General features: G+C 35.7%; 1 protein-coding gene across 1 annotated transcript in view; it reads left to right on the top strand.

The window, feature by feature from the left end:
- The window catches only part of LOC120350642, a 37,935-nt gene extending 13,462 nt beyond the window's left edge, over positions 1–24,473 (top strand). Inside the window, exons 2-3 of the mRNA XM_039425044.1 lie at positions 3,369–3,512; positions 23,120–24,473. Of these exons, the coding sequence (XP_039280978.1) occupies positions 3,369–3,512; positions 23,120–23,251 (276 nt within the window). The 3' untranslated portion in view covers positions 23,252–24,473. The remainder of the gene's footprint in view (positions 1–3,368; positions 3,513–23,119) is intronic.
- The last annotated feature ends 443 nt before the right edge of the window (positions 24,474–24,916 follow it).

Genomic DNA, 24,916 nt, shown 5'->3' with positions numbered 1-24,916 from the left:
CAAATTTTAGAGAAAAAGATGAAATACTCAATAAATTTACATTTTTAAAGTACCGTAGAGTCTCAAAGTAGTTGAAAAATTGTATATCGTCTGTGGCTCAGTAATGAAACGAAGGTTTCAATATTATCATAAATATAATAAAATATTACCCACTATAGTATTGGTTGATAAGATACGTATAGGAAATACCACTCTCTAATTGGTTTATTATATATTTGAAATAATAAAGGAAAGAATTGGCCTACTGGATCACGTCTCTGAACTACTAAACTGATCAACTTGAAATGTTGCATATATAGATTCTTAATTCACCGATGTTGATAATAGGCCTATTTTGAATTCTTCGAGATTTCAGTACGTCAAGTTTTCAGTTTGTCAAGTTTAGACCCTTGCAGAGCACGGGTTACCAGCTAGTGTGTTCCTGATAAATGATATCATCATTTTGAAGAATATCTGGAATTGCAAAAACCTACTTACTCACGCATGTCGGTTTTGACAATTTTTGAAAATTAATGAATACTTTTTATATAATATTTGTCATTCTCACAACTAACATTGAACTTTAGTTTTAAATAATTGGGTCAAAGTCACATAGGATGGTTCGTCAGTATTGTCAAGGTAAAAAGAGCGAATATTCATACATTTATGCATTGCTAAAACGACAAATTTTTTGTATCATCTCATCACAAAACTGTTAATCTGGCATTTTGTCAAAAAACAATTTAATTATTTGATCGAATTATCTTTCCTGATTCAGTGAGGTCAACTCATCTATAAATATGCGCTTTTTATAGATATTTTTTACTCAATACAATTATTAACTTGTACATCCATTGTTAAGATTTTTCTGATCACTCTCTCATCGCAGTCTAGTCTAGAAAGTTATCAAATTATTTTTAATAACAGTCATCAATAGGAGAAGATGGTGGACTTGGAACCGCTTTAAAAAACAATTTTTTCAAGAAAAAGAATGTCCTTAGCAAGTCATTTGTAAGACTACTTCGACATTCAGCAAAATAAGTCCTTTGTACTGAACTAACAATGTTTTAAATGATGGAGACAATAGAAAATTATCATGTTACTCGCAAGTGAACTGCGTGACCACTCAACACAAATTTCATTTAATTGACAGCTTACAGCTTTAATTTCACACCGTTGGATTAATTATAACAATACAATTGTAGAATATTACTTTGAAATTACAAAATTTCTTCCATTGGGCTATAATATAGCCTACCTAATAATTAAAAACGTATCTCATCAAAATACGGTAAATAAAACTATATATCCTATCACAACAAAATTTCAAAAACTGACAAATTCCCAAATTGCTAATTTCATATGAGACCGAATATATTGCAGTACGATACTGTTAACAAGCGACTGGGAAATTTTAATACCTAAAAACTTATTTGTATTCTACAATGCGCTTAAGGGTATTCTTACTACTAGTGAATAAATATTATTCTCCTCAGATATTTTAAAATATAGCAGGCCTATATCCATCTCAAAGAATCAAGTCCACTATATCCACAAGTGAATCAAGTATCAATTTAACAGGCAACGATTTATTCTTCAAATTCTTTGGATATTTATACTCCAGTTACATAATATTTAGATACGGTACTGTATATCGCGGGTTTGAATTGAAAATACGGTACGCAGAGATGTGGAGTTTTTCATTGCTGAAGATATTTTAAATATTGCCGTACACGGTTTAGTTCTGCCCCATCAGCCTTGTTTGAAAGTTGTAAATTTTTCTGAAGTAGGTAGTCATTTACACTTATTTAACTATTCGCTAAGGTCTATATTTCATGTCCCATTTGAAACAATATATCACTTGAAGGCAATGTATTCATAATGTGGTACCGGTTACTATTTTCTTGGTCTTATAACAGAATACATCGGCAATCCTGTTGAATATACAAGAAAATTGAATAAATAGGTTTTGATAATTCATTCATGAAACCTGTGGAACCATCATTCATAATAATCTGATATCAAGATTAACACAAAATGAGATTCTAAAAAAAATCGATCAGAACTTTCAAGCTTTTTAATATGTTTTGAAATGCTGTAAGTAACCGCCGTACCGTAAAGACTTCAATATAGAACAGCACCTTCTTATCAGTTTCATTGGATTTAGATGAAAATTATATTCAGTCATTTTCAACCATTTAAAGTTGAAAATGAAGATCCCTATAGATCTACTGATGATGTATTTTGTGGTTTCTATCAAGAAAACGGAATGATAGATTACGGAAAACTAAGGGAATATTATTCAGAAAAATACTTTGTTTTTTATACCATTTTCGTTTGTTTAAGATTGTAGACTACCATGGCGGTACTGGGGTCACTCAATATATATATATACTTCTCATAAACAGTTAATTTTTTAGTAGGCCTAATTAACAAACTGTACATCAAAGTTTATCTTTAAGGGCATTACATGAAGGTCAGCCAAGCTCATTGAAGTGATAATATTAATTGATATTTAATTGGTATCTACAAGAATTATATTTCAGAGCAATAATTATTCTTCATTGACGATTTGACGTTCAAATGAGCTAAATGCACCTTGCATTATAGTCTGCTGTAGTTGATTGCAAGAAATTAAATTATATATAACAACGCTGCAGATCTCTAAATGATTATGATTTGTTGCATGAATCATGATTCAATAATTTATAAATAATGATTTTGTTACATTGAACAAGAATGAATAGTTTGGCAAATATCCTGGTCCAATTTTATATTTCACGCAGATATTAAAGTAGGCCTTCATAATTCTAGGAAAGCAAATAGCATTGCTATTTTCGACTCCCAGGCCCGGTTACACAAAAGCCGCTCAAATTTTAACCGTGATTAATTCCACAAGAGCAAATAAGAGAAGCCTTTTAGAAAAGACGGCTTCTCTGATTGGTTCTCGTGAGATTAATCATGGTTAAAATTTAACCGGCTTTCGTGCAACCAGCACTCAGTATTTCTATCTGATGGAGCTTGAGCTCAGTCTCTCTCTCTCTATTACAGTTCAGCAATTGTTTTCTTAGTCTATATTATGTGAATTCATCTATAATTTTGCTGTATTGTAAGCTATTGTATATAAGTGTATAAGCCAGTATATATTGTAATCTACACAAATAAAATACTCAATCAATCAATCTCTATCTGAAGCTGTCAAACTTTTGATACGGTAATGATTCGTATTATAGAGAAGCCTAGCACCTGTAGACTCTTGTTTTATACAAATCACAGAAATCATTACAAATCAAGATTTCCAGTCTTGGATTTTCTCCCTGTTTGAGATATATTTTCTATTGAATCTGTCGTTTATCCACAGTATCATTATGATTGTATTTAACTTGCAGGTTTTCACCAGTTTCACGCTGATCACGTTGCTGTGCGTTGTGAGCAGTGTGTGCGGATCACCGGCACCCTTGAAGCCTCCAGGGTTCCATGACGGAGCTAGTATAGCAGGATATGAAGATCTCGAGGACAAATGCAATACAGTAGTAAGATCATTTTTCATCTCAATTATTCTAGTTTAAATAAGTCAAGCTGCAAACCAGCAAAGGATATGAAGATCTCGAAGACAAAAACTCAATATAGAAGTAAGATATTTTCCAATCCCACTTTTTCATATCAATTATTCAAGTTTAAATACCTAAGTCACGCTGCCTAGATGTCTCATGAATAGTTGTGACTCCTGGTCTTCCCCTATATATGCGACTTATCACTGATTTTTTGTGATAATGTAGTTAAGGAACTCGGCAGTTTAGTTCTTGCCTGGAAGACTGATGTTTCTATTCTAAATTTTTCTGGCCAGTGTTTGCGGTGATAGATGAGAATAGAATAGAATAGAATAGAATATTTTATTTGTGTTTGTTCCCATGAAACATACAAAGAGGTTGGTATACAATCAATACATTAATTACAGTGTCAATGTGAATTGTGAACTTGTAAAGCAGAAGTATATCACTGCCAATTTAAATTGAAAAATAACATGCTAAGCAATCCAGAAAGTTTTTTTTTTCAGTTTAAATGTTTGTCTCTTGAGAATTTAAATCACTCTAAATCCTTCACAAATTGTCTATATTTCATATAACTAGAGAAGTACGAGAAAATTCTATCCAATTTGGTAGCCGAGTCAATACACAATAGATTTCTGTAGTTTTCCTCATTGCCCTGACCCTCCTGGAGATATTCAGCCAACAACGTCCTTCTGCGATGTTCAAACGTAGGGCACCCGAAAAGAGCGTGAAAGAGATTATTGTCAGCTAGTTGATTACACATCGTGCATATCTCCTCACTTGAGAACGTCGCTGTGCATCCCTTATAGTAGATTGTAGAGTGGTTTGGTTGGGCTAATCTCAGTTGACTGATGAGACGCATTTTCCAAATATTTCTTCTAAAGCTCAAGTACAGCTCTCCTGTGCCTAGACTGCTTATATCCTGGAAAAGCCTATTGTAGCGTGAGTTCACTACCCGGTTGATGTCTATAAGGACTTTGTTTTTCTTATATTCCTCCAATATTCGGATTACATCTGTCCTGGTTTCCATTCTATGTAGCTCATTCTCAAGTCCAGCACTACGAAGTTTTTGGTTCAGTTGAGATATCCAATTATATTTCACTTTGTTTGCGGGCATCAAATCCAACTCTTGGAGTCTCTCAAGGCATATTCTTGGCAGCCTCCCGGTCTCCATTCTCTTTACTTTCAGATACCACATCAGCATTTTCTTCAGGACTATACACTCACTGTGGTTCAATCCTAACTCAACGCGTATATAGTGCATTGGGGTATTCTTTCTCCAAAAGTAGAGTGATTTGAAGAAATGCTTATCGGCTGATTCAATCCTGTCACAGTAAGATGGCGCCCAAACTTCAGCTGCGTACAAAAGGGTAGATGCCACAATAGACTGGTGAAGTCGTACAATAGTCTCCAATTGGCTTACTCTTGTAGCGATACATATCTCTTTTAGTTTATTTGCTGCCATCCGCGCCTTCTTACTAGACTCGTCCATATTTGCAGAGAAGAGTCCAGATGAAGAAAAAACCGTTCCCAGGTAGCAATATCTACTTGCCGTTTCAATTCGCTGATCCTGAAAAGTGATCTGTCGTCTATTACCTCTACCACCTCTTCTTACTGGTATCACTTTTGTTTTTAGAACATTCACCTCCACATTATTCAACGTACAGTATTCCCTCAAAATATCTGATGCTCTCCTGATACCCCTCCATGTCATATCTAGAACTACAAGATCATCTGCATATAGCAGCGCCACAAGATCTCTATCTCCGTTCAAATTAACTCCTTTACATCCACGATTTTCAAAAAAGGATACAATGTCGCTTATGAACAATGAAAAGAGTAGAGGACTCATTGAATCACCCTGCAAGACGCCTTTAGTGACATTGATTTTCGATTCCGATCCAGTGTTCAATTGTACAACTGCAATATCATATAGAGACTTGATAGTCTTGATCATTTTTGTGGATATGCCAAGACTACAGAGCTTAGGCCATAATATCGAATAATCCAAACTATCAAAAGCTCGTTTGTAATCCACGAACATGGTGAAAACTGTCCTTTTTTGGAGCCGAGTAGCTATGTTTAAAGCTGAACTGAGCACAAATATGTTGTCTATGCATCCTCTGGCTTTCCTGAAACCACTCTGCTCCTCTGGGAGTTTGCCCTCTAATTCTGCCCATTGCATTATCCTCTCAGCTAAAATACTTGTGTACAGCTTTGTTATGGCATTGATTAACGCGATTCCTCGGAAGTTTTCCGGTAAGCTAGGGTCTCCCTTCTTGAATAGATGGAACATAAGTATTTGTCCCCAGCTCTCAGGTGCTATTCCTGAGTTGAATACATTATTGAACAAGTTCAACAAGTAGTGTTCCCATGAGGCCGGCAAGATCTTGAACAATTCATAGCCCAATCCATCAATTCCAGGCGATTTTCTCATCTTGCTCTTCTGGATAACTGTTTGTAGCTCTATTAAGCTTATCTCTTCATCCATGTATTCATCCGAGTATACACAGGTTAAAACCAATTCTGTTCGAGGTCCTGCATAGAAATTTCTATAGTACTGGATCCAAGCCTCAAGGCTTACTGAACAATTTGAATTCTTCTTCGGCCATCTCTGAGTTGTCACACTTAAGAAAAGTTTGTGTGAACAGTGTTATTGATTCATCACTTTAAAGAATCCAGCCCGACCACTTCTAACCTAGGGAAAGGGGTCTAATCAATCTAAAATACACTGACGCTCATTTGGTGGATAAATTACCAATATATTAGAAAAAAAATAATTATGAACAAGACAATACATGATTTTCAACAGTCGTTGACCACTACTTAATAAGTTTCAAAACCTGAAAATGACAATCTCAAAAGGAAAGAATCTAGGCGATCCAAGGATACCCAGTACGTAACTGAAATCCCCTAAAGATCAACATTGATCTTGAATATAAGGAAAATAATTCAAAACAGATAATAAGCAAGTCCACCCAAGTATTACTCAATATCCAAAAAGGAATAAATGCAAGTTCAAAAATAAAAGAAAAAGAAATTACTATTCAAGGGATACTTGGATTACCTAAGATTCAAATACAAATCAGTGAATTAGTGATTAGGTTGCAGTCCAATTCGTTCATCTAACATCACCCCAGTAGTGTTGCGGTCAAGTGTTCCTCAAATACACTGCTCGATCATTTCCGACTCAACACGGACAGTGAAAGGAATACAATAATTCATTATCGAGAACAAACTATTATATTCCCAACCTGACAAGGATAAACGAATAACTTCCCCCACTATTCGCCGATTGTTCCAGTTTGGTAGAAAAATTGGAGATGTATTACCTCGATTCGGCGAACTTTCCAATTGGGAGTAACAAACTCTGGTAGTTCAACAGCATTCGGCAAAATTAGATGGTTATGCCATTGTACAACCGTGGTTCAACAGATCGTCCGTGACGTCAGAATCAGAATGTCGCCCAGCTCGTGGAGTGTCGGACAGTACGCCAAGATCGTGAATCCCCATGGCGTGGACCGCTTAAAATAATAAACAATCTACAATAGTTTCTACTCCTCTAACAATAGGAATTCAAAAACAAATATTTTCAATAGGAATAATTTTAAGGAGTTCAAAAAAGAGTTTCGAATTATGCAACAAATCTATGCTTTGCGCACCTAACCTACTGTATAACAATCATGTCGGTTATTTCTATCTTAAGCATGGAGCCTACATGCTATGTATTGGCCACTCTGGAATTATAATCAACTAGTACTACGGCAAATAATAGTGGAATATCAAAATTATAATATTTCTTATTAATTATAATATATCAACATAACTATTGGAAAAATTGTCATCTGAAATTTATGGAGATTAGCTCTCCCCACTTTGAACAGAAGTAATTATCGATGTTTAAATGAAATAACTATTAACAGAAAACAAAGTAATATTTCGGCATCCTGACTTCCTATTCTAGTAGTAAAATTTGTTATTCTCGTCCAGATAATCCATAGGATCACTTAATTACACGATCTAACCAGCAAACTTACAATCTAACCTGTCGTACATAGAAGATGCAACCTTATTACTACTTATTATGAGTACCTTATTACTTCTTATTACTACTTGTTTTGAGTCTATGGAAATCAATGTTCCCATTTTTGGTATAATTATTACAAATAATAATAAATACTTATGCTAGTACATACCTTTTGCGGATTTAATAAACAAGTAACAGAAGCGTTTGGTTAGCTTGGCTTGTTCAAACATCAAACGTTTGCCAAAAGGTGAATTTACTCAAATGAGACTCAATTAATAGCTAGGTGAACGAGATAATTAGGTAAAAGAAATAGGCATGTTAAAATGCCAAAAATTTAAATGCTAAAAGAAAGAAAAACTGTTCTTAAACAACACAACATAGCTACATTGGTTAGAATTCAAAAACCCAAGCCAAAACAGAAGCCTAAACAATGAGCAGAGCTTCCTAGACGCCTGGAAGGAGACAGCCAGCGCCCTCTACAACTTTGTTAAACCAAACTTTATTGGATTAAAGCAGTAAAAGGGAATTTATTTACCAATCAAATGATGGGCAAGAAAACAGTTGAAACAAAGGATTTGATAGGTTAATTTAGTTGGAGCGAAACCTCAACTACCAACCAAAGCAGTCGGCAAGGCAGACTGGCAACAAATTTAAAGAAAATTTCCCACAAAGAGTTAAAAGGGAGAAAAACCAGATGGCTTCAGCGGGAACTTTAAATAAATCAACTACCTTGTAATGGGACCATTACATTCACCCCCTCGTTTTGGTGTGAAACACCAGGGAAAATCACCATCCCAGGGTAACTAACTAGAAAAAAAATAACCTAAGTTTGTGGTAAATCAAGTCAAATAACCCACCGTTTCATGTGCTGCAACAAACTAATAAATTGGTTCCTACCTAGTATTAAGACAAAGAAATGAAAAGCATTCCCCAAGTGCATTACTTGTCAAGAGATATATGACTAAGCTTACATACTATTCATATATTACGCATTTATGTACAACATAATCACGAGGACAAAAATGTTGAGACTATCCCAACCCATGTGGAAGAGTGACAGGATGCAAATAGGATTCCACAGGATACCAGATCATGGGATCCAAAGTTTCCAAAATACTGGAAAAATTCGAAAAGTTTAAATCATGAAGAAAGGTGCTGAAAGCAAAATATTTGGAAGAGGTAAAGGAATAATTGCAAAAGCAAAACAAAGTGGAATGATTGTAAAAGTAAAACCATGTCAAGTTGACAAAACAAAGGAAGCAAAACTTCAAATAAATCATGTGGAATAGGACGAAGTTCCCAAAGGAATACAACTACTTAAAAGGAGATTTGTGAGAATCCTGACCTTCCAGGTGGCCAGCCTGTCAATCAGTTTACTCACCAAAGAAATAATTAAGACAGAGATCAATAATAAAAGACGTTAGTCTGGTTTGAAGATTTTTGATTAATCAATTTTAAATATGACAACAAACAGTTGGAAACCCTGAACCAATCTAGCTTTACCTAACAAGTCAAGCAATGACTGAGTGAGCACCGGTTCTCACCGCCATCAACTCAACTTGAAGCAGAAGATTTTAAAAGAAGTGAGCAGCTCCATTCGCACACTAGGGGTTGAGAAAATCTACACAAGCTTCCAAGAGATAAACACCACAAGAAAAATAACATCATTAGCATACTCTGCTGTTCTTGATTCTAGAATAAGACAAAACCAACAATAACTGAAAAGGGTTTAACTTGACCTATGGTAATTTCCAAAGGTACAACTACCTAAGACAAAGTTCACATACCTAACCAACTTGAATTCACAGATGACTCTGTTGGCAGACTAACTAAGGAATAAAGATAGTTCTACTATCATAACTTCAGATATCCAAAATGCCTAAGTCTAATATGAAATCAAAACAATTTTATTAGAAAAATAGAACAATTCACTTTGTTCCCAGTGTACAATGTCAACACTACTTTTATATACAGTCCACAAGTTAACAACTTTCAGAGCCTTGTGGTGTAAAACTCACCAATTATTATACAAACACATACCAAATAATTACTAAATAGCACAAGAGCACATACTGCAGTACATCAAGATATTGACTACAACAACAAAATTACAAATCCATGAAGACAATAGGACCTAGCTCAAATTTTCGTAAAATATAGTTATTAACACCAACAATACCCCAAATTCTTCCAAGACTTTATACCTCAAAGTCAATGTCCACAGGAAACAAATTCCTTACTCATAACACAACAATGAAAATGTAGTACACAACCACATCGTCAGACCAACAGCTTAAAGAATAAGCTAATACCCATATATACAAGTATTTATTAGAATAGGAGGGCAGTAAGGATGTCGCGATCATCTATTAATTACCATATTCCCATTACACAAGAATTTTCCAAATGGAAAAAACAAAGTATTCACAGAATTAGATGCTGTCCAGATACAGTAATGTCAAAAGTTGACATGAATAGAAAGAAGACAAGTCAGCTTTACTGAACAAGTTTCCCCTCACGGATAAGAAACAAGTTATTCAGTGTACTTCTTTAGTTGAGATACATGTGCTTTCTGCATATAGACTCCTGTTTCAGGATCATGCAAAGCTGCAGTAACTGGTGTCAAAAACTTCTTAATCAGATATGGTCCTTTGAACCGATAACTAAGCTTACTCATCACTCTGTTAGCAGCACTAGACAGAACATGTGATTGCACGAGCACTAAATCACCTATCTGAAATGGGACTGCTACTCGACGTTTGTTGTATTGCTCTGCCATTCGGGTATGCGCTTTCAACAAATTTTTCCGCGCTTTACGCCAGATCTGCAAGGTGCCAGGCTCCACGGTTTCAGGAAGTATTTCGTCGATTCCCCACGCATTGGTCAAGGGATGATTGGGAGCATGTCGAAACATGAGAGAGAATGGTGTGCACCCGGTACTTTCATGTTCAGCTAAGTTGAAAGCTAGGCTTAACCACTCTAGACTATCACTCCATTTGTGTTGAGCCTCCGCATGGAAAGCTATCAAAGCACTCTTCAGGTTTCGATTTACCCGTTCGGACATGTTAGGGGCAGGGTAATATGGTGAAGTAGTGACCTGTTGGATGCCCAGCTGAAAACAGAAGTTCTTGAAAGCATTAGAGGTGAATGCTGGTGCGTTGTCAGTAACCAGACTTTTGGGAACTGAGAAATTCAAGAATATTCCTTTCAATGCTTTAACAATAGAGGCAGTATTTCCCTTCCTCAATGGTATTAACCAACAAAATTTGCTGAAGGAGTCTACACAAGACAAGATTTGAGTATAACCCTCAGGAGTTCTAATTAGAGGACCCACCAGATCACAATAAAATCGTTCCAGAGGTTTTGTGACCACCTTGGATGAGAGGAACCCAAAATTGTGTTGTCTAGCAGGTTTGCTTTTCTCACACACATGACATGATTTCACCAAGCGACAAATGTCATTTCTGACCCCAGGCCAGAAAAATTTTTCAAGAACCTTGTTTGTGGTTTTGAAAATTCCTAAATGCCCACCTAGAGCACTTTCATGGAAGTATTTGAAAACCAGGGGTATTAAAATCCTGGGTACTACCACCTTTTTGTCATCAGAGTTCCGTGATTTGACAACAAGTACACCCTTACTCAATGAATAAGGAAATTGGTCTTCATTGTTGATTATCTTGTCGATTACCTCTTTACAAAATGCATCATTCTCCTGATGATGTTTGATTTCAGAAAAGACAAGGGGAAAATCCGACAGTTTCAAATTGTTAACAAAACAAAAGAGAGGTTCTATTTCTGAGCCGAAGGAGACAAATCAAGAGGTTCCTCCTCATCTTGAAACATGCGAGACAAAGAATCAGCACAGACATTTGATTTTCCTGCAACATGAACTGTTTCAAATTGAAACGATAAAATTCTTAATACCCAACGACCAATACGACCACCTTTGGGGTTGTTGAGAACCCAAGACAGAGCAGAATTGTCTGTAAGCAACTTAAACTTGGCATGTTGCAAGTAGACTTTGAACTTCTCCATCCCAAAAATAGCGGCCAAACACTCCAATTCATAGGTGCTGTAACGTGTCTCATTAGGTGTCAACTTCTTGGATGCATATGCAATAGGTTGGAGGATGCCATCTGTTTCCTGCGATAGAATTGCTGCAATCGCTGTTGAACTGGCGTCAGTCTGCAAGACAAACTGTTTGGTGAAGTCGGCAGTTCGTAGTACAGGTGGGTTGGCAATGGCCTTCTTAAGTTTGAGAAAAGCCTCCTGATGAATATCAGTCCACTCAAATTTGACATTTTTCTTCCTCAATGCATTGAGGGGTGCTGCAATCTCAGCAAAATGAGGGATAAACTTGTGATAATATGCAACCATCCCAATGAACCGAGCAACTCCTTTTGATTTTTAGGAGGAGGGAAATCTCGAATACTAGTAGTCCTGCTTGGATCCACAGCTACTCCATGTTCGTTCATTATGTGACCCAGAAAAGAAATTTGGGTTTTCCCAAAGCTAGCCTTGTCAGGATTAACGGTGAATCCAGCTTGCCGCAATTTTGATAGCACAATCCGGATGTGAGACAAATGATCTGAAAAATCTTTTGAATAGATGACAATATCGTCGAGATAATGGAAAACAAATTTATATTTCTCTTCTTCAAACAATTCATCCAGAACACTGGACAAAATTTGTGAACCAACTGCCAGTCCAAATGGCACACGACAGAATCTGTAGGTTGCCCTCATGGTACAAAATGTTGTGTAGTCCCTACTGGACTCATGCAGAGGAACCTGATAATAAGCAGAATTTAAATCCAGTACAGAAAAGAATTTGGCTCCATTGAAGTTGTGAAAGGCACTTTCAATGTTAGGAAGAGGCACAGAATCTAACGAGATACGTTTGTTTAGAAATCGATAATCCACCACTAACCGCCATGATTCGCTGTCTGAGTCATTCTTATCTCCTTTGGGTACCAGAAAACATGGACTTGAATAATTGGAAACAGCCTTCTCAATTACTCCTTCCTCCAACATTTTCTTTACCTTTTGATCAACAATCTCCCTTTTGATTGGGTTCAGCTGATATGGAGGGCGACGTACAGGCTCAGTTGAGGTCAAACGGATTTTATACTCCAACAAGTTTGTTTTACCCAATCTTTTGGATAATACATCCTGGAAATCACCAAGAACCTCATCTAAACCGGACTGCTCATCCTGTGACAAGGGACTGTTACTATCAAGGACTCCAATAGATGCAATCAGTGGTGACAACAAAGATCTCCACTCCGTGACAAAGTTGAATTTAATCCATGGTTTGAAGCCAAAGAAATAGGAATTGTTGAAAAGATTAGGAATCAGCTGGGAAAACTTAATAAAATCACACCCTAGAATGACAGGAAAGGCAACATTTTCGGCAATGAAAAATTTGAAATTCCAGGTGAAGTTTTCAATTCTGATTTTTATCGAGACTGACCTACTCAAGACAAGAGGGCTTTTATTTGCAGTGGTACAGACAAAATGTTCTTCAGAGAAGACAATGTGGTCACCATTGGCTAACAATTGATCCAGAACAGAAGAAGAAATAATAGATCTAACAGCACCAGAATCAATCAAAGCTGGTGTTTCCAAAGCCCCTAAACCCAAAAAACAAACAATTATAGGCAGGATTTCATTCATGAGTACTCTAGCCTTACGGTTGGCAGGATGCCGCTTATCCAAACGCCTGCTCCTCTGACCATATTTAGAGATAACTCTATTTCCGGGTTTACCCTTGTATCCCTCCAAGTTGGTAAACAATTTGTTTTTGGACTCATAGTTGGAATTTTCATCGAGACAAGCATTGACTAGTCAGGACCTCTTTGATGTACAGTCACGTGCAAAGTGACCTACCTTCTTACAATTAAAACAAGTTACCTTTCCACTTCCACCAACTGCGCTTGGTCCAGGCTGCTTGACATCAGGCTTATTGTTGGAGGTACCAGCGTGTTGTTGTGCCGATTTTGACCTACAGTTCATAGCAATGTGACCTCTCTTTCCACATTCATAGCAGGTCCTATCCCGGTGTCCATAAGTTGTAGAGGTCTGCCTGACGCTACCGATTCTCGAACTCTCCACATAGGCTCGCTCATTGTCAGCAAAACTCAGGTTCTGTGATAATACACTCATCTCATTTAAAGCTTGAAATGTGGTTGGTCTTTCCTGGAAAATAAGACGAGATCTTTCCGCAGGATTCAAGCCTGAACAAATTGTGTGGACTATTTCTGCCTCAGATAAGTTGATTCTGAGCAAACTTGCAGCTTCCCTGATCGAAACAATGTAACTGCAAAGTGGTTCCTGTGAGCTCTGTAAACGATAAAAACGTTCTCTCTCAATGGCCGATAACAAGCGTTGAGGAATGAAATATTGTAAAATACCTTTGTGAAATTGGTCAAAACTGATGTTTGAATTGATAGCAAAATTCAAACGTTCCCCTAAAGGCCCTACCGCAAAAGGTTGCAACAGCTGAAATAAATGCAAATTACTTACACCAAATTGGCTTCTAATTTTCAATGCCACTCCCAAGAATTTCAATAAAGTCTCAACTGTCAATCCATCTGTGACAGGTAACTCTTTCAATAAAGACTCAACTGGATTCTGTAATTTGTTGTACAAACTTCCAAAAGGTGAAGATGCACTTGGGTCTAAACGAGGGACACCTGCGGAAATTGCTGGATTAAAGTTGAATTGACTAGGTTGCACTGGCATGAATTGATGTGCACCTGCAGGCGGAATGTTCAAGGTCAACCTTGGATTATTTGTCCTGAGAGGAGCACGACCAACTGGCTCAACAGGAATATAAACTTCAGCTCTGCCTACTTTCTGCAAATTTTGTGTTGGAGGCAGCACTAAAGTAGTAGTAGTTGCAGAAGCCTCAGGAACCGTTGGAGATGACATGGCTGTCGAATACGGCACTGGTGAAGCTCCGCGGCTAGGAGGTCCAGGTTGCCAATTTGACAATGATGTAACTATCACTAGTATTTTTTCTATACGTTGATCCAAATCTGAAAGCAAGCTCTCTTTCTTTTCAAAACGGGCAAATGTCAACAAGTGGATGATTCTATTTGTGCAGTGGGCCACATTGGACATACTTTTGAGGAAAACCTCCTTCCTATTCTCGGCCTCCATGTCCCCACTTAAACTAGCACACCAGCCCTCTATCCATCCTATAATATTGTCTATTTGACTTAATTCAGACTTGGCAGAGTCGTCAGAGTGATTATACCTATGTAACTGTCTTTCCCCCTCCCCATGCTCTTTTCGCACCTCTCTATACTTCTTACGTAGATCATCTACACTCATAGGTTCAATTTCCTCCCCGGGGATTCCCATGGTTCTAAGTTCAAAATGAATCTGAAACTTTACTAAATGATTAGGGTTAATAGCTCGAGCTAACCAACCTCTCATTCCCCCACCTGAAGCTATTTTCTCCTCTATCTCATGTTTTACTTCCCAAAACATACTTGATGGGGACTCTGTGGATTCTGTTCCCTGAACAGTCTGATCCCTTACTTCCCGGTGGTATCTGAGGGTTGTCCGGACATATTTGGGATGCTGGTTTCCATCTTGTCAAGCTAGAGCAAGCTAGTACAAAAAATTGAAAATAAAATAAAAATATTAATGGCAAATAGAAAATTTCAAAATCGTTGTGTTTTAAGACCAAGTCTTTAAAGTTCAAATTCAAAGTCACTTCATACCTTGAATTCAATTCATACTTCAAACTCAACTCAGAATCCAACAAAAGGTATGCAACATTGTACAAAATTAGACAAAGTAAAATTATCATGTATAAGATTCTATCTTAAATTTTTAGATCTTGTAAGGCACATTAACTAACAGTACTGTCAATATTATTAACATTTCCATGCTAAGCATCTTCAATACTAAATAAGCAATGATGATTGTCTATCTCAATACTCTAAATGAAGATAATATGGATGCATTAAATTATTTCCACTCTCAGAAATTTAAATTTATCCACACCTGACTACAATACCCTAACCTGTGATTGATTGACAATCAAACCACATTCCTCAGGTCAGACTGGCGGTCAAGCTATCATGCTTGGCAAGCAATGAATCAATCAAATATATTAAGTAATAAATTTGGAAATATGGATATAGAAAAGATATGTTTGAAAAATATAGAATTTGGAAATTTGGTATAGTTACCAAAATAGCAGAGTGGCGCAGCTTACTGTCACACTTAAGAAAAGTTTGTGTGAACAGTGTTATTGATTCATCACTTTAAAGAATCCAGCCCGACCACTTCTAACCTAGGGAAAGGGGTCTAATCAATCTAAAATACACTGACGCTCATTTGGTGGATAAATTACCAATATATTAGAAAAAAAATAATTATGAACAAGACAATACATGATTTTCAACAGTCGTTGACCACTACTTAATAAGTTTCAAAACCTGAAAATGACAATCTCAAAAGGAAAGAATCTAGGCGATCCAAGGATACCCAGTACGTAACTGAAATCCCCTAAAGATCAACATTGATCTTGAATATAAGGAAAATAATTCAAAACAGATAATAAGCAAGTCCACCCAAGTATTACTCAATATCCAAAAAGGAATAAATGCAAGTTCAAAAATAAAAGAAAAAGAAATTACTATTCAAGGGATACTTGGATTACCTAAGATTCAAATACAAATCAGTGAATTAGTGATTAGGTTGCAGTCCAATTCGTTCATCTAACATCACCCCAGTAGTGTTGCGGTCAAGTGTTCCTCAAATACACTGCTCGATCATTTCCGACTCAACACGGACAGTGAAAGGAATACAATAATTCATTATCGAGAACAAACTATTATATTCCCAACCTGACAAGGATAAACGAATAACTTCCCCCACTATTCGCCGATTGTTCCAGTTTGGTAGAAAAATTGGAGATGTATTACCTCGATTCGGCGAACTTTCCAATTGGGAGTAACAAACTCTGGTAGTTCAACAGCATTCGGCAAAATTAGATGGTTATGCCATTGTACAACCGTGGTTCAACAGATCGTCCGTGACGTCAGAATCAGAATGTCGCCCAGCTCGTGGAGTGTCGGACAGTACGCCAAGATCGTGAATCCCCATGGCGTGGACCGCTTAAAATAATAAACAATCTACAATAGTTTCTACTCCTCTAACAATAGGAATTCAAAAACAAATATTTTCAATAGGAATAATTTTAAGGAGTTCAAAAAAGAGTTTCGAATTATGCAACAAATCTATGCTTTGCGCACCTAACCTACTGTATAACAATCATGTCGGTTATTTCTATCTTAAGCATGGAGCCTACATGCTATGTATTGGCCACTCTGGAATTATAATCAACTAGTACTACGGCAAATAATAGTGGAATATCAAAATTATAATATTTCTTATTAATTATAATATATCAACATAACTATTGGAAAAATTGTCATCTGAAATTTATGGAGATTAGCTCTCCCCACTTTGAACAGAAGTAATTATCGATGTTTAAATGAAATAACTATTAACAGAAAACAAAGTAATATTTCGGCATCCTGACTTCCTATTCTAGTAGTAAAATTTATTATTCTCGTCCAGATAATCCATAGGATCACTTAATTACACGATCTAACCAGCAAACTTACAATCTAACCTGTTGTACATAGAAGATGCAACCTTATTACTACTTATTATGAGTACCTTATTACTTCTTATTACTACTTGTTTTGAGTCTATGGAAATCAATGTTCCCATTTTTGGTATAATTATTACAAATAATAATAGAATACTTATGCTAGTACATACCTTTTGCGGATTTAATAAACAAGTGACAGAAGCATTTTGTTAGCTTGGCTTGTTCAAACATCAAATGTTTGCCAAAAGGTGAATTTACTCAAATGAGACCTCAATTAATAGCTAGGTGAACGAGATAATTAGGTAAAAGAAATAGGCATGTTAAAATGCCAAAAATTTAAATGCTAAAAGAAAGAAAAACTGTTCTTAAACAACACAACATAGCTACATTGGTTAGAATTCAAAAACCCAAGCCAAAACAGAAGCCTAAACAATGAGCAGAGCTTCCTAGACGCCTGGAAGGGAGACAGCCAGCGCCCTCTACAACTTTGTTAAACCAAACTTTATTGGATTAAAGCAGTAAAAGGGAATTTATTTACCAATCAAATGATGGGCAAGAAAACAGTTGAAACAAAGGATTTGATAGGTTAATTTAGTTGGAGCGAAACCTCAACTACCAACCAAAGCAGTCGGCAAGGCAGACTGGCAACAAATTTAAAGAAAATTTCCCACAAAGAGTTGAAAGGGAGAAAAACCAGATGGCTTCAGCGGGAACTTTAAATAAATCAACTACCAATGTAATGGGACCATTACAGAGTGTTTCTCTTAACAGCGTTCCAAAATGATTTACTATCCTTTGCCTGATATATTTCATTCAACAAGTTTTCATGGAACAATCTTTTTGCTCTTCTTGTTATCTCCCTGAACGCTTTCTTAGAATGCAGTAGATTTGAAAGATTGATTTCAGAAGGTTGCCTACCAAATTTCCTCCACTCCTTGCGTATTTTCCTCTTTGCATTTGCACACTCTAGATTATACCATGGCTTATCTTGACAAACTATCTTACTTTCCGTTGAACTGACTACTCTTTTGATAATCAGTACTTCTGATTGTACTGCATTTTCTCTGACAGCAATTGAAAAATTATCATAGAGTTCACTAGCATTTTCCGAATAAAAATAGATTCTTCGATTTTCTGTCATAAGTCTTTTGAAATAATTTGTATTTTCTCTTGTCAAGTTGTATCGTGATATTAATCTTTCTGTTTGGATTGCTGGTACCGCTGGTTCCGAATATTCGAAGGATGTTTTGATAGTTACTGAGACAGGCATATGACTACAACTTTCAAAACAGGGCGCGATTTCAAAGTCACTAATATAATCAATCAGCTCGAACGTAATCCAGGCCATATCAACTGTGCTACTTCCATTATATGTGATGTTTGTGAATTTGCCATGCTTGTCATTAACTGATCTACCATTCACTACCAGCATTCCATTGTCTTCCATCAATTCAACCAACTTGCGACCTCGAGAATCACATACCAGATCCTGTGCTCGCCTCTCACTGGACAACTCTGTCTCTTCCGACAATTCTTGCACATATTGATTGAGTAAACCAATTCTTGCATTCCAGTCTCCCCCAATATTATTTCAGAGACCTCCTCATTAATTTTTACCTCTCTCAAGAAATTCGAAAGTAAGTCAAGACAGGAATCAGTGCTTGCACCAGGTCTCCAATAGACATTCCCCACAATCAGAAAGAAGTTGAAAATTTTTATTTTCAGTATCAGCCAATAGCTGTTATCATCCAGCAAAGTTGTATCACTCAAATTCTTTCTCACTAAAGTCATAAATCCGCCACTGGGTCTACCTCTGATATTAAATCTGGTCGCATTGGAAGTGAACACATTATAATACTCAAACCATGCCGGTCTAGGAAAATCATTGTTGACAAGAAAAGTTTCAGAAAAACAAATTATAGAGCTCTTAGACAAGTAATTAATTGTTTCCGCGCTGAAATTATACACATTACAAAATCCTCCAACATTCCAAAATATTACTCCAATATCTGAATACTTTTCACTTCGTACTTTTGAGTTATCTCTCACTGTGTCTGCCTCTCTAAAAAATTATCCATCGAACGCTGGGATAGGTTACCTCTTCTCTGCCTCTCTGCATTCACTTTCCTTTTCTTCCTTGTGGTTGCCGTTGTCTTATTTCCATTTTCCGAAGCTTCTGTGCTCAACCCTTCACTTTCAAAGTCGTCTCCCGAGTAGTGAGGGTCCTCAACCCCCTCCAAAGCACCTATGTCTTCAGCATATCTGATTTTAAAGGTTTTATTTGAATCTGATTTCCTAACCAGCAGTTCGTTGTTCCTAAACCAAACGTATTTGAGCACACCTCTTGATTGGAAATCCTTTGCACGTTTGAAAAGAGAATAGAAGTAGGGTGACATCAACTCTTGACAAAAAATAGGTTTGTCTGGCTCCATACCCAGCAGCCCAGTCTTCAAAACTTCAGATGACTTCCGCGCTGACGATAGAAATCCTCTCTTATCCGATTCGTTGTTAAATTTTAGTATAATGGGAGAAATAGCCTTTGGATTCCGTGGTGGCATACGGTAGCATCGATTTATTGTGTCTTTATTGAGGGGGAAATCAATACTATCTGAAATGATTTTAATAATGTTGAACAAACTCTCGCTTTCCACCCTAGGAATATTCATGATTTTTATTCCATTATACTGGAGTAGTTGTGTATTATTGATAACTTGCATATTTATTCTTGATATATTTCTTTTGACTGTGTCGTTCTCCTTGGCCAACTTATCTATTTTTACATTACAAGTGCTGATATCTGTTTTTAGTTTAGTTATTGCATTCATAAGCTCTTTCTTACAAGTCTCCACTGAAGTTTTGACCGCCGTATTATTAGTACTCATTTCTGTCTTAATAGAATTAAGTTCGTTTGATATGAATAATTTCAGCTGCTCCACCAGAGATTGGTCGCTTTTATTTTCCATGTTTCTAGAGTTCAAATAATATTATGAAAACAACTACGGTAAACAGGCCGTTGTAGATATTGCGCAGACTGTTTTCGTAGGGCTTATCCGCTTATCCGCCGATTAGGAAATTCAAGGTTGAACAGCTGACTTCAAGTAGTACGCCTGCGATGTCCACAAATGACTCAGATCGTAGTCATAGCAACGGGAGACGCGCGCCTCTGCTAACAGCTGATTATCTGAAGTGTTGAGCTGTTGACTGTATCGACGGGGATGATAACGATATCTGTCTGTACTAGCCAGCTCCTCACACCCCCTCTATTGAAGAGAAGTCAGTAGGCAGAATTGTTTGTTTGCTGTTAACATCAACAGGCGAAAACCGGCCGCAAAAATGGATTCCTAAGCTCGTAACAATAGGTTATGTGCTATGCGAGTGTCTTTTTCCACACACAAGACTTACCGAATCGATGTGACTGGATATTCGAATCAGGTAGGATACATTATAACTCAAAGAACCACCAAGAACACACTTCACTCTAGACAATTCAATTAAACACTTTAAATTTACTAAAATTTTGGAGCAAACTAAACAAGCTTTTCACAGGGAAGCTCAGTGCTACCAACCCTGCGGTGATAGATGAGTGATATATTTATATTAGTGATTATATGTGAAAGAGAGTTGGTCCTACGTTCTCCTGCTCTCTTACAGCGTTAACTATTCACGAGGCCTCTAATCATATAACAGCCTATATACGATGAATAATTACAAAAGTGCATCAGTTTTTTATATATTATTTGTAATAGTACAAGGTATTCTTAGTTTTTCTCTCCCAATCTGTGCTTCATTGTAAAAAAGAATAAATTAATAAAGTTGTTGAGTTTTACAAATAATTAATAGACAATTGTAATCTTGAATTGGAGTAAATTAGACGTGCATTTCTACTCCTTTTAATATCGCAGTTAGACAATTCAAAAGAAATTATTGTATCACATGAACTATGTGACTAACACATATATCCTACGGTACAACTGAGAAGCTAGAGGGTGGATTTCAACATTTTGTTCAGCTGGATTCTCCTCATTTAGTAGGAGCGAATTTAGGAAGTCAATCTATTCACAAATTCACACACAAATTTTTTTATTCACAATTTCAAAAAAAAAAAAAAAAACAATTTAGGGTCCTGCCAAACCTGTAGGTTTTTCGGCGGGTGCCCAATCACAAAAACAATATTAAGAACATAATTAGGTAAGTTTACTAGGAATTTTTATGACATTCGAAGTTCGAAATAAATAAAGAAAAAGACAATATGTAATGTAATAAAAACAAGAAAGTATAAACTAAAAAATAACTTTACAAAGTTTGTTGAATAAGAAAAATCAACTGAAAAGTATGAAAAAGAAGAAGAAAAATAGAAAGAAGGATTGTTTCACACTATCTTGATAAAACATTTCATCGCTGAGGCAGGCGGCAGTGTCAACAATGAGAAAAATAGAATTTCAGCCAGCCAGAACTTAGAAATAATATAAAAACTCGCTGGTAATTGTGTAGCCAAATAATAGTAACAATAATAATAATATATATTATAGATAATCTAAGTATATTATAAATTATAAGTTTAGTGTGTTCGCATTAATATTAAGATACATCATTATGTCCTTTTTAGTGTAGTCTCGAATATTTTGGGGAAGTCTATTGAATAAGTAGGGAAGAACATAGTGGAGGGATCTTTTGCCGTATACATTATTGAATCTGGGGACTAGGAATATTAATGGAAATCTCAAGTTGTAAGGTGCGGCAGGAGCAAGGAATCTATACTGAAAATTACATTTAAAAAGTGTTATAAGTTTGTAAAAGTAAAAATTTCTGGGTGATAGGGTATGGTAAAATATATAGATGTTTTGTAGGTTGTTTGGATCAATATTAAAGACAGGGATTCTGGTTGTTATACAGTTTAATGTTCTCAGTTGGATTCGCTCTATTCTTTTTAAAAGATAATTTGCTGCACTTCCCCATGTTTCAATTCCATATCTAACAATAGGTTCCATCAGTGACTTATAAATTAGATACAAGCAGTCGGGAGTGATGTTTCTATGCAGATAATAAATTTTTGCATTTAGCGCTTGAAGTCTTTTTGCAGTGTGATCGATATGAGGATTCCATCTCAGGCTACAATCAATTATAATACCAAGATAACGGGTGCTATTCACTAGATCTAGAGGCGGACATTTGCAAGTTAGAAAAGCATTTGAATAAAGGCAATGGCAGTCATGACTTGATACTGTTGGTATTTCATTGCATCTCAGATGGGGAGACTTGAAGTGCATTAATACAGTTTTTTTTTCTATTAACAATTAGATTTCTGTCGTGGGACCATCTTAGGATTCTGTTATAATCCAGTTGGATCAATTGCTGGGCTGTTTTCAAATCTCTATGTCCAACTATCAGAACAGTATCATCTGCATACATTAGTACTTCTCCATGACTAATTACACTGGAAATTGAGTTTACATAGATGTTATATAAAATCGGGCCTAAAATACTTCCTTGTGGTACACCAAAATCATCATTTTTATGTAATCCACTGTGATTGCCACCCAGGTTGACCATGAAATATCTATCAGTCAGATAGCTCTTGAATAACTTCAATACATTGCCAGTAATTCCTATATTTGATAATTCTCGCAGTAATATCTTGTGATCAAGGGTATCAAAAGCTTTAGTTTTTAGTGGCCTTTGCAGGTACACATGAGTAATATTCCATGAATTTGTCTCTGTCTATCTTATAACCTCATCATTCCGAGGATATAAAGATTGTGATGAAAAATGATTCTATTTATTCGTATTATATTTAGTTATTTTCCAAGTAGTACAGTTAATTATTTATTTTGAATTTTATAGATTTGTTGTATGACTTTCCAAGTAGTAGATACCTCACTTATAAGTATGTTCACTTCTAATATGTATGAATTTGTTATTTCAGGAGAGCGTTCAGATACTTTGTCAAACATGTGCTAAAGTGACAAAGTCGGAAATTGTCTACCCTATGTGCTGTACGAATAAAGAAGACGCAAGGATATGGTGCGACAGATACACGAGCTTCGGGATCCAATAAAATCAGGGAAAGACAGCGGACACTTTTCAACTCAATTGAATTGATTAGTAGCTCAATTTGAGATGAACTCCAGGTTCTAATGAAATTCTAGGAGCTGAAAATCAAGTTCCAGTTCTCTAAGTAGATTAAACAAACTTTGATTGTTAATTTACTATTGCAATTTGATCAATTTCAGTTTTAATCAGACCTAGAATATGAGTAGCCTAAGCTTGGCTGGGTTGTAAACAATGAATTTGCCCTGCAAGTTACTAAATATAAGACTGATCAATCTTTGTCATTGTTATAATCTTAATCATTGAAACTTCATAATACTTTTGTAAATAATTTTTATGTTTTAATTGAATAACTGACGTGAGAAACAGACGTGATGTGATCAATTAGCTTATAAGATCTTTTCATCTTTTCCATCGAAAATCATAGCCTATCATTTCAAGGCACTGTACTCACACAAAACAAATTAAATTTATTGTGATGCTAGAATTTGTTTTTGTATGCAATCATTCACATAACAACATAAACAATACAACTGAATATATATCATAATGAACTTGAATCTTATCTCTCATGAATCATTATCATAGTTATAGGATGGAAATCCACCTTCTCATATAAATAAATTCAAATATGTTTATTCAAGTTATGATGTATTTTTCACTATGTCTATTTTATGTCTAGGCTACATATTCCTGGAGAATAATAAGTCTTTTCACAAACTTCACCTCAATAATATCATAGAGAAACAATAGCATAAGCAATAAACATAAAAACATTGCATAAACAATAGCACTTACGCTATTGTTTCTCTATGATACTATTTAGAATATAGATCATAAGCTAATTAGTAGAATCTATTATCTTTACAATGAATGATAATTTAAGAATAAATTTGTTTTACCATGTGATATGTTGTGATTGTGATAGTAAGTTATAGATTATTTAAATTATAAATGACTTCTGATTAATAGTAGTGATTTACCAATAATAAGTGACAGACAGTGATAATTAGATTAGTGTCACATAAGAAAAAAGTCATCCTCACTGTATAAAAATGAAAATTGTCAATCATGGAAAATCATTATTCTAATCCATTCTCATTTCTTCAATATCATTTTTATACTTTGATATGTAATGAATAAAAAATTAATTGATATAAATTTGTGAGTGGAAATTAATTTGTTATCTGCATGGAAGTTGTGTACCAATAAAACTCTGTTTATTTATAGTTGTTGTTAATCTTTTACCGAATCTTATTATTGCTTCCCAAGAAAATAGAATTGAAAATAATATAAAATGAAAGAACCTTGCATCAAGAGGAGATGAAGCAATAAAGAAATCAGGAATTTCCATTTTTCTTAAAGTGGCATCAATGTGGAACTGAAGCATAATTAGGTTTATTTTCAAGTAACAGTAGATTATAGACTTTTATACATTATAAAAGATTACAATAGTAAAGAATAGTTCAGGCGCTACTACATATTTAGCGTTTTCAAGACTCCAGAAAAATTCTATAAAATTCTCTTAAAAATTCCATATTCAGTCACTGGAAAACAATATTTTTGGTTCAAATAGTTTCGATGCTTAGGATTAGAGGCAAAGGATACTTCCCGATTTTTAACAGGATGAATTGTCTGTTATATGGAGAACACTAAACGAGCGAAACCGACG

This window comes from Nilaparvata lugens, chromosome 3 (genome assembly GCF_014356525.2).
Source record: "Nilaparvata lugens isolate BPH chromosome 3, ASM1435652v1, whole genome shotgun sequence".
In the NCBI taxonomy this organism is placed as follows: domain Eukaryota; kingdom Metazoa; phylum Arthropoda; class Insecta; order Hemiptera; family Delphacidae; genus Nilaparvata; species Nilaparvata lugens.
This window is presented reverse-complemented; position numbering and strand designations above follow the sequence as displayed.